The 11,402-nt window shown below is 44.4% G+C and overlaps 1 protein-coding gene across 5 annotated transcripts; it reads left to right on the top strand.

Annotated features, from left to right (window-relative positions):
- The first annotated feature begins 693 nt into the window (after nt 1-693).
- si:dkeyp-69b9.6 (uncharacterized) lies at nt 694-10,128 on the top strand. 5 transcript variants are annotated; one of them, XM_018682614.2, is made up of 4 exons: nt 696-1,081; nt 1,479-1,591; nt 3,719-6,195; nt 6,484-10,128. In XM_018682614.2, exons 3-4 carry the CDS (start codon nt 4,167-4,169, stop codon nt 8,856-8,858), a joined length of 4,404 nt encoding a protein of 1,467 aa, XP_018538130.1. In that variant the 5' UTR covers nt 696-1,081; nt 1,479-1,591; nt 3,719-4,166; the 3' UTR covers nt 8,859-10,128. The 5 variants fall into 5 exon arrangements, with proteins under 5 accessions (XP_018538126.1, XP_050931929.1, XP_018538124.1 ...); XM_018682610.2 differs by having other exon boundaries at nt 694-1,077; nt 3,719-10,128; XM_051075972.1 differs by having other exon boundaries at nt 694-1,077; nt 1,479-1,606; nt 3,719-10,128.
- The last annotated feature ends 1,274 nt before the right edge of the window (nt 10,129-11,402 follow it).

Raw genomic sequence — 11,402 nt, 5'->3', positions numbered from 1 at the left:
ATCTCTCCACGTGTGCATGTTAGAGATTTTAAGCACTTTAGATTTCTAGATTCTTATCCATCATGCAATACCTTCAGGAAGGCATCAGGTGGATCATTCTGCAGCATAACGGCAACAAACATACTTCCAGAGTCACAAAGAACTATCTCAAGATAACAGAAGAGCAAGGAGTCCTGCAGATTGATTCAGGTTTTTTCTGTTTATGGCACTTATGGAGTTAACAGATAAATAAAAACTATTCATGACATTAGTTTTGAAAGCATCCTCACTGCACTTTTAGTGACTTAAACTTTTGCACTGCTCTGTACAAGGTCACACTTCAGTGTTTGGCCTGTGCTTAACCCCAATTAATGAGATCTTGCATCACTAGTGGGAAAATATCTGTCCAAGACACAAAATAAAAGATTGCAACATATTTTTCCATTTTCACTCTCTCACTTAATGTTATGTATTTTCATGAAATGTTACAGCCTGAAGGTATCATTTTCTTTGAGTATAATAGGCCCATAAGGTATCAGCCATTATGCAGCTTGGGGAAAACTCCTTAACCTCCCACCGAAACTTTTCATATAATCAGACACAGGGGTGTTGTGTTACGGTGGAAACGGCACAATTGATGTGTATAATGCAACAATAGTGGACGAGGATTCCCGTGTCTTGACCCAGTGTGTAACCATACGGTGAATCAGTCGTGTGTGAGCCCCGCTGGTGCTACCCGGAAATATTACAAGGGCCGGAAAGGACCAATGTTAAGGGAGCACACGTCACTCACTTTTACCCAAAAATATTATCACCGACCATCCAAATCCCCCTCGGCCGTCGAAATCTCTTTGCAAAAGCTCCCAGCCGGCGCAAACTGTCGTAATGAAATGGCGTGGAAGCGGCTGCGGGACCCGTCGGCGTTGATTTCTGGGGGGCACGGTGTAAGCGTTCACCCAGCTCAGCATCAGTGAAAATGGCTCTGGCTAACGACTGGAAAACGGCACGCAGAAATGGAAGCGGCGATAGCTAGCTAGGCAGTCAGAAGAAGGCGTGACAGGCCTCATCCATCTGCAACCGTGCTCCGCAACTGGATGCGTAGGTAAACATTTGCCGAATATAGGTTACGCAGATGTATATGCTAACGCTAGCATCATGATGTTAACGGTAGTCGGTGTGCTTTTAATATTGTGGTTTGGATTGATGGCTAACGTTAGCAACCGTGCTTATGTGGTTTTACAGGCTGCGTGGGGCACCAAATTGCTAAACACGCCGAGCCAGTGTAAAATATGATGCTAAAGAGAACCGTGAAGTTTTGCATCCAAGCGCGTCCAATGTTTTCCTTTTTTTTCTCCAAATGTTTTAGCCAATACTATTACAGGATGCCACCTCAAGTGCATCCGTTATTACTTGCGCCCGAAACGCGCTGCTTATGTTTACATTGTGCAGCTAGAGTGATAACTGGTGTTAAATTTTAGCATTTCTCTCCTTCTTCGCAGGATTGCTGATTTACATTAAAATGAGAAGCAGTCAAATATGCGATAGATTATCTCCCTCATCTGCCTGGGGAGCTCACTCCCCTCTGGGTTCATCGCATCGATTAGAGGAAACGGTAAGATTTTACGAGGTGAGCAAAACGAGACTAAAAGTGAGTGATTCTGCCGTAGCCAGTGCTACTTTTTGTCTTTTCAAAAGTCAAATAGTGGGAAATGGTAATGTAAACAACAACTTACCTTCATGCAACGAAAGTATTATGCATAATGCAACAGTTAGATCTTCTGTTCCCCCCTTTTTTTTGCCTCTGAGAAGTGTATAAAGTGTATCTATAGTTAAATTGCATATATTTATTCTACTGTTGTTGGTAACTGGGGTTTAATGACATGTAATTCAGCTTTACTGTCATTGCACATAGTGAGTACAAGTACAAAGAAATGCAGTTTGTATCTGACCAGTATGAAGTATGTGCAGTATCAATGGATTTAACTTGATATCTGCTGTTCAGTCGTCTTGACCTACAGTAAGGTAATACACAGCACCTGACTTTGTGTACTTATCCCCATTATGGCTACTCAGGCCCATTGCAAATATTCCTTTGAAAATATGCATGAAGCAAAAGAAATCCTACATATTTTGATATTATGTGGACTGATTTTTAGTCTAAGAATGTAGCTGACATTTTTTAAAAAATGTATTCAGTACATGTTTCCTATTGGGTCTTTAAGGTGATAAAATATGAAAGAAATTAGAAAAGCCAATGGTAAAAAGTTAATGGTGCGAGCATGGTGCACTTTAGGGCTAAAAGGTGCTAACCCAAGTTTGAAACAAGGATCAATGAACATAATAAAACATTTTTTGCAGGGCAGGTTGACCAGCATTTGAAAACATTATTACTGTTCTCTTATGTGCGGTTCCACACTAATGCTGAAAAGAAAACCTGGATAAGGGACTGACTTTGTCCCAATAATTTCTACAATTTAAGGTATGCGAAAACATGATTTAAAAAGGGACTGAATAACATCTTAACCTAAGCCATACTGATGTTTTTTTGTTGTCTTTTTAGTTTCTGCCATCATGATAGTTGATTTTATCAAATATTGCACACACCCTGAGGTCAAACACGGTGCAACAGTAAAACTCTAAAAGCGACAAAAACATGTTTTCAAAGAATAATAAATACACACACACACACACCTGCATTTAACCAAAAGCAAAACATCTGCTGTATAATGTGGTTTTTCATATAACACTCCCACACCTCACTGTGTTCTGTCTGTGCCTCTTATTCAATAAATATTTGGTGCTGGCAGAGATAGCCACACATGCTGTATTTATACAGTACATCTCACCTGAGAGGACAAAATACAGTGTGAGATAATGTACATCACAGACCTGCTACAGCACATGAGGAGAAAATAGGTGATGTTGTAATGAACAGAGTTATTATCTCCAAAGTAACTTTATTAAATAAGTAGCCTCTTCCTCGTTTCACTTTGCTTGTGTGGCAGAACCACCTGCTATCAACAGTTGTATACATAAACAATAAGAATGTTGAAAATAACCTTTGCCTTTATAGTAAATATGAACCTATTGATAAAAAATAGATGATGATGAAAATGTTGAATATGTATAATAATCTGTTGAGGAGGCTGTAAAAGTAGGGATATCTATAAAGAGTTGAATTGTGGAGATTTCTTCATTTGACATTAAGTGAAAATGTACACAAATTTTAATTGTATCTTGATCGTATTTCTCACTTAAACTGAGGGGCCAATTGGCTCACAGTAATTAGAAACCTTCGGTAGGCTAATTGCAGTGTAAATCAGAATCAAGTGATAACAAAAACTTAATTTGTGGTATGAAATTAATATATATGTATAAGGAAAAGGACAACTGAAACCCATTGTCAAAGTGTTTTGCTAAACCTAACATCATCTCATTGGTGGCTTGCATCAGACTGTCTCCTGTCAGCATAAGTATTGTGACTTTTTAATAACAATACTGAATGAATATAAGTTATCATTCCAGCTAGTATAGGCCATGGGGATTTTGTCATGTTACAGTGCACACTTAGGCTTCTGTCCATACAGATTCACCTTAATGGATGGGGCATCATGTTAAAGGTTAAAGGCTACTAGGCCTTTATCCTAATATTAAAGGGACAGTAAGTGAAATATTATCATAAATTATAGCCCTATTCCCCTCTATGACTTTCATGCCTGTTTGGATTTTGTTTTTTCAGCTATAGGAACTTCTTGGCTGAACACGGATGAGGAATCTTGTTTAGATGAAGGAAAATATCAACGCTTTAACTCTAAGAAGACAAGAGGAAGTCATTTGAACTGTTTCTCGATAAAGCTAAGAAAAATTTGAAATTAGGTGGAACTCATCTACTTGTCAAAAAGGCACTTTTACCCTTTGATCATAAACTCATCTTCTTGGCCACCCCACTCGTTTTGGAAGTAGAGTGTGGGCAGTGGATGATCAAGAGGGAGTAGCACCACCAGAAGTAAACAATCTGGAGAAACGAACTTTAGATTTAAGCTGACATTCACGTAGTCCTGAAAAAAAGTAGCATAACCTCACCCTTAGGGAAAAGTTTGTCTTCACCAGTCAGTGGTGGGATTATTTTTGCCGCCCCTAGCGCTGGAGGTTTGGCGCCCGCACCCCCATGTGCCAGTGAGTGGGAAATGTTCCAATTTGGAAAATACAATCTGGACATTATAGAGATGTTAAGTGGGCACCAGGCCCACCAGTTTAAAGGCCTCGGTTTAGATCGACAACTACAGCATCAACAGCAAGTGCAACTTCACCAGCATCAACTCCAGCAGCAGCAGCAGCAGCAGGCTGAGTCTTCTGGAGCTCTTCTGTCTGGACTGGGCTTGGGCCCCCTGCAGGGGTCTAGAGGTAACGCCTTTTCTGATTCTGCCTCCATTTTTGCCAAGATGAGTGCCCCTCCTCCCCCACCTTTACAACAACAGCCTTCCTCATCTCAGAGCTCTCGTTCAAAGTCAAGCAAGATGAGCAGCAGCAGCTCAAGCCATTCTTCAGGCTACCCACAGTTCCTGCGCTCTTTCCACCCGTCTGAGGCAGCACTAGCACAGGAGCAGTTACACCCAGGTGTAGGCCGCTTTGAGCACTTTGCTGGGGGAAGTAGCAGTAGTGGGAGTGCTGGGGGATTAGGAGGATTAGTAACATCAGCACCTCCACCCCCTCCTCCTCTGCACCCTGGCCTCTCTGTCCCCCAAGCATCACCTGGTCCCTCCTCTTCCTCACCTTCCCCTTCAACCTCTGTGGCCACCTCTAATAACCCCTCCAGCAGCAGTGCAGTCAGCTCATTGGGACACCAGTTGGTTGGGGCCCAATCTGATGCACGGAGCCTTCACCAACAATTTAGCTGCATGTTAGCCGCTAATCAGTATTTCCTTTCTGGGGTGCCTGCTAATGCTAGTTTAGAGCAGTTTCTTGTTCAACAGGGAACCCATAACCACTTAGGGATTGGTTTGAGTCAGACAGGTGGGGAGCCTAGTACTAGCCTCGCTCCGCCCCCTGCTTTGCATTCTTCTCACTCACATGGCCACTCCACCCCCCAGCCACAGCAGAATCCACAGCAGCCTCCCCAGCAGCAACAGCTTCCGCCTCACACCCTTTCTCATCCTCACTCTCATTCTCATCCCCACCACCCGCTCCACCCAGGCTCCCAACCCTCGTCACTTAGTGGCTTTGACTTCCAGGGCATCCCTGTGCTCTCATCAAATCAAATAGCTTCTCTGATGCAGCAGGAAGCAGGTTTGCCCCTACCCTTGCCGCTTCATTTATCCTTATCTAAGGATGATGGTAAAGGGGAAGGCAGTGGAGGTGCAAGTAGTAGCAGTGGTAGCAGCAGTAGGAGGAAGAAAGCGATGGCTGGCTATTTGCCACAGAGAAAATCTGAGAGCAGTAGTAATAGCAGCAGCAGCCATGGCCACAGCAGCCACAGCGGTAATCCCAGCACTAGTAGTAATGGGGGGCTTAGTCATGGTCAACCTCCAGCTTTAATTGGTAGTGGGGTTGGTATGTCAAATATGGGTGGAGACCCATCATCCCTTCTTGCTTCATCATCTTCATCCTCATCAGTAGTTTCTTCCTCCTCCTCTTCTGCTCCCTCTTCCACTGCTGCCTCAGTACTGGTTACTAATGATTCCCACCTTTCTAAAGCTGATAACCAGAGCTCAATGCAGCCCAACCCCACAGAGTCAGATTCAGAGCCCGTTTATAGCTGTGGGGAGTGTGGCAAAAGCTTCCCTCACCTTTCAAGCCTTCGCAGGCATTTGCGCATGCATGAGCCAACCACAGCAGGTACTAGCAATACTGCCACTACTGGCCCAAACCCTGTTCACATTAAAACACAGTCTGACCCAAGCCTCCCCCATTCGACCCAAGAAACTACCCAACCCTCATCCAATTCTTGTCCTAGCCCAGACAAAATATTTCATTGCCCTGATTGTGGCAAAGGCTTTAAGAAAAAAGGGCACCTCCTGCAACATGGTGTTATACACTCTTCAGCCCGCCCATATGGCTGCTCCACCTGCTCTCGGGCTTTTAATCGTAGAGAGTCACTGACACGCCATGAGAAGATACATGAGGAAAAGCCATTCCGATGTCCCGCCTGTGGTCGTGCCTTCCGTGAGAGCACCTCTCTACTCAACCATGCTGCCTCAGGCACCTGCGGCAAGCCAGGTAGGGGACCCAAACAACGGGGCAGCAAGACAGGAACTGATGGTGAGGACAGAGTCGGGGGAGGGGGTGGAGGAGGTAATGGAGGAGGGGGAACTTATCAAAGCAATAGAGGGGTTATTTATGGGAAAACTGAGGAAGAAGATGGTGTAATCATTGTGGGGGAAGGAGAACCAAAAACAGGTTTAGGATGTGATGGTCTGTTTCAGTCTGGAAGGGGAGGGAATTCAAATGACAGGGACAGAACAGATGGTAAATACCCCACTGACTACTCTCGGAATCGTTACACAGGCTACCATGATGACCACCGTTCTCAAGGTAATCCATCTCCATGCTACTCTGGTGCCTCCCCCTGTGGAAGTGGGATGGCGGGCCCAGCTCTGAGAAAGGCACCCTTGGCCCCAACACTGCATCCACACTCTCAGAGCCACAACCAGCACCACCATCCGCAGCAACAGCCCCACCTGCCCCTTTCTTCTCTACTGGATGACTCAGAGGATGATGTCACTAGCTCTGTCAATAATGCAATCTCTGCTATAACAGCAGCTAGTAACAGTGGAAATAGAGGGGATGATAGGGGAGACATCATAGGAGGTCTACTAGGTGGTCTTGGTTTAGGTCCTCTGGGCTCACCTTCATCCACATCTGGTATGGATAAGAATTTCAGAGGTGGTGGGAGCCAGGAGGCAATGAGCAACAACCCACAGAATCCTACTTCCAAACCAAAACGTCCCCGCAAACCCAGAGCTAAGAAAGATCCTGCAACTGGTGGACACCCCCCCAAGCGTAGGCAATACACCCCAAGAATGGGGCCCAGTGGGCTCCCACGCACTCACCTCTGCAGTGTCTGCGGTAAGGGATTTGCACGTCGCGAAACCCTGCGCAGACACGACCGCATCCATACCGGAGAAAAGCCCCATCACTGCACTGTTTGTGGAAAGTATTTCAGAGAGGCTTTTCACCTTAGCAAGCATCAAACAGTCCACTCCGGGGCAAAAAATTACAAATGCAGCATCTGTGGGAAAGAGTTTGGTTACTCCCAGAGCCTCAGGAGGCACAGCAAACTCCACCAGAAAGGGGAGCTGGAAGAGGTGCCCACAACACCAGCTGTGGAGAGCCTTAACAGCTTTAACCCAAACCCTCAATGTAGCGTGGCCCAAGACAGGAGCCAGAACCAAGCACCAAGCACCTCCTCCTATTACTCCTACTCTCAAGACGTCAAGCCTCAAGACACCAACCCCCAGCCACAACCTCCACCCCCACCCCAACCACAGCCCCCGCCTCCACCTCGGCTGTACACCTGTGCTATATGTTGGAAGTCCTTCCGCCATCACTTCCATCTGACTGCTCATCACCAGACGGTTCACGAAGGCGGGGGCGAAAAGCTGTTCTGCTGTGAGGTATGTGGGAAAGCGTTCGCTTACTCCAATAGCCTCACTCGACATAGGCAGTCACAGCATGGGATGACCCGCGCTGAGCCGTCTAACCCGCAAGAAGGCGGCAGCGGCTCTGGAGACAACAGAGGTGGGAGTGACGTTAATCAGTCCACATCAGAGAGCGAGGCTGCCACCAATGTCCTGCTGCAGATGGCGCCCTCCACAGAAGGCCACGGAGAGCAGGGTCTCAGTGTCGTCACTCACAGCCACCAACAGGCACCCCCTCAACCACCAGCTGGTTACTCTCCCCTCTTTTATGATGCTGCAGCGGCCCAATCTTCAGCCTCTAATGCCCCGACTTACTCTCAGCCTCTGCCACCAAACTCTACAATCATGCCCCCCCAGCACCCACACTCCCCAGCCGGGGTGAAAGGAGAGCACATATACCCAGCTGGATCCCGTAGCCGCACGCTTCACACCACAGCCCCGTTCCAGCCCCTCACGGAACTGCCCTCCACTGAACATCATCATCTGCATCACCATCATCATCACTCCCACCATCATCCTCATCATCAGTCAGGTACCCAGCCCCACCAGCACCTTGACTGCAGCATCCAGTTATCACACGATGACATGAGACGACACAAGAAGAAAAAAAAAAAGTCCGACAGGAGAGATTGGAGGGAAAATAAATGGGGATCCCAAGATTTAGTCAGATTCGATGGAAGCAAAAAGAAGAGAAAGATAAGATGTACAATAAGAGGGCAGTCGATTAAAAAACAAGGCTCTCTTCGTTTGACAATTAGGCGCGGAGGAGGATCAGGTGGTGGTGGGTATAAGCTTGTCAACACTGGGGGAATGAAGGTGCAGATCCTGTCGTCTCTCAAAGTCCCTGTGAAACGTTTTGGCTGTCCTATATGCCCCAATTCTGTGTTTTCCCGTAAAGCGGGACTGCTAGTCCACATGGCAGTTAAACACCCACAAAAAGCCTCGACCACTCAGGAGCGACTAAGCTGCAGTGTATGTGGGAAGCAGTCTCACAGGCCTTTGGCAGCCTTCATCCATCGGGCCTCCCACCGTGCCAGAGGGACTTTCTCCTGCCGACGCTGCTCTGCTCGCTTCTGGAACGCCGCGCTTCTCCACAGGCACAAGGTGTCCTGCCGCCGCAGGGCTAAAGGACTGCAGCGAGGAGATGCAAAGAGGCTGAAGCTTTCAAAGAAACCAGGAGAGAGGCAGACCTGCGAGGGTCAGGAGGAGATGCCATTCCTACAGGGACCATACAGATACTGAGCAGCCTGGTATCTGTGAAGAGAGTGGCATACAAGAGGGATATTTCAGTTCTAAAATGGGAAGGTGAGGGAAAAAAGAGACACGAAAAGGCATCTGCTGCCTTTAGAAGAATTTGCCTCGTGTCTCTGTTGACATCTACTCTGCTGACTATTAGAATGAGTGTGTTAACAACTACTGTAGAGCATCCTATAAAATATCACCAGAAATTCTTCCAGTTTGTATTGGAAGGTGTCTTTAAAGACGTGACTGTTTCCATAGGATCATTAACCCCTTAAGTGCATTGACACTATGCTTGGCTGACACTGTGCAGTTACTAGACAAGTTTAGGTGAAATGACCTGCTAATGTATCTCTCCTCCCCATTACTAGAATCCCTGCTACACCTTTTGCTGTATGATAAACGTCTCTGCTGTGTACTTTGTCTTGTTGTTGTTCACTTAGAGGCTCTGAGGATTTTTTTAAAATGTAAAGTGCATTTATTAGGAGTAGGGACATGGGGACAAAGACCTTTGTTGATAGTTTGTCAGTGCATGTTTGTTCTCTGGTCAAGTTTTTTGCTGAGGTTGTGAAATCACTCCTACAGTATGTGATGGTTTATTCAGTATAATCCCCAGAAGTTTGTAGTGTAAAACTTGATTTGAAAGTTACTCTATATTCCCAAGTGATTTAATCACATATAGATAAAATGTCAAAGTTGCTGGTAATTAGCATTACAAGGATCCCTCTCCTGCCAAAATGAAGAAACTTACAAAAAGCCTTGCTTATTATGTTCACTTTACTTCATTTATTTGAGATATTCCTAGCTTTTATACCAAGAGATTGAAAACAGGTTAAACAAGTGGACTGTAACACATGTTTATCTCATGTTATTTGTATGCTCTTTTTAGCAGTGATTATTTCTACAGTACTTCACGGTGTGTTAAAGACAAGGACCTATGATAATAGAAACAAAAGTAATATTCCATGTATTTATGTGTGTAACCCAATCAGTCTTCATGCCAATCTTATACTTAACCCCTTTTACCTTTTATTTTTTGCTGAGTTGCAATCATATTCTTACTGTCAAGCCTTGTTTTTTTTTCTTCTAAAGAAAAATACGTTTTAAGTACATCATGTCACTTTATTCACATATGAAATGTTCATACCCCTGTCAAGCCTTGTTTTTTTTTTCTTTTAAAGAAAAATGATAGTTTTAGTAGATTTCTATCACATTATTTACTGAGAAGTCAGTAGTTGATTATATTTCAGCAATGAATAAACCTTAAGTGTAATCATTTGTTTTCCTTTCATTTCTGATTCAGAGTTACCCACTGCAATATCCAGAGGATGGTACAAACTGCTAGTCACTGAACATAAGTAAGATGTTACTGTTACCAAAGTCAGTATTGAAGTTTTACAATTATATTTAGCTTTATGTCCTATGTGAATTTCATATCACTCTGTGGATTAAATGGATTTCAGGATGTAGTTGATATACCAATAAATTTCATTAAAGTTCTTAGGCTTACCCACGTTATTGGCCAGATTCCTCCAAGGCAATGAACAGTTTTCAATCAGTAAAATTTACAGTATATTATCACTATCCTTGGGATAAATGGCTGTGTAAAGCCTTTCACTCCTAGCTCCACAAGATGGCAGTAAGCAACACATTTATACTGTACTGTTGGCCTGGTGTGGATGAGTGTGACAGTCACATGGATTTTGCTCTGATGGGGATGGACAAGAGTGTTGTATGACTGTGAATTATGGGACTGTCTGCTGTTTACTACAAGATTAATACCACAAAATAAGCAAAATGGGAATCACTTGGTAATCATGACCAGTTAAATATAGCCACATTTCAGTAAAACGGCACTGAATGTGAGGAAATGAGTGATTTAAGAATTAAATTCAGTGCATATGATTTGTGCCAACTATAAATTCACTGCATTAGAAAATTAGATTGTTACTGAAACCCTTTCTATGAGTCCAATTCAGCAATTTCCTGATACAGAAAGCGGTTACAGCTCAGTCTTGGTTATTTTCGTGAGTAACACAAACAGTAGTGTTGTGGTTTTTAAGGCATAAATGTGTGTTTGCATTCAGATGATGAAATCCATCAGTCTTGCTTGCAAACACAAAAATATGCTGATTCATACCCTCTTCTGCTTTAGGTGGGCGGACGGGTGATTAGGACTAAGGGGACCTCTTGGTCGATTGTTTTTTATTAAAAATTAAAACAGGTTGTCTCAGGACCCCAAGCTGACAGCGCAGTTATATTCAATACTATTCCAATTTAGTGCATAAAATTGATATGGACTTCATATTATTCTCTAGCTTAGACTTAAGTTTATGTTTATGACTTAAGTTTATGACTTAAGTCTTCCACCTATTTACTTGTCAGCTCTTGCATGCCAATTCTGGGAAAAGCACAAAGAGGTGAATTCCTGCGGCGCGCTGTGTTTTGCATGTGCTCTGCAACAGTACAGTAAACCAGACAACCCTCGCGCTTTTTGTGTTTCGAACTGGTCTCACGCGGCAGGAGCATGCACGAGGGGAATCCGAG

The sequence above is a fragment of the Lates calcarifer genome, linkage group LG15, assembly GCF_001640805.2.
Source record: "Lates calcarifer isolate ASB-BC8 linkage group LG15, TLL_Latcal_v3, whole genome shotgun sequence".
Taxonomy (NCBI): domain Eukaryota; kingdom Metazoa; phylum Chordata; class Actinopteri; family Centropomidae; genus Lates; species Lates calcarifer.
This window is presented reverse-complemented; position numbering and strand designations above follow the sequence as displayed.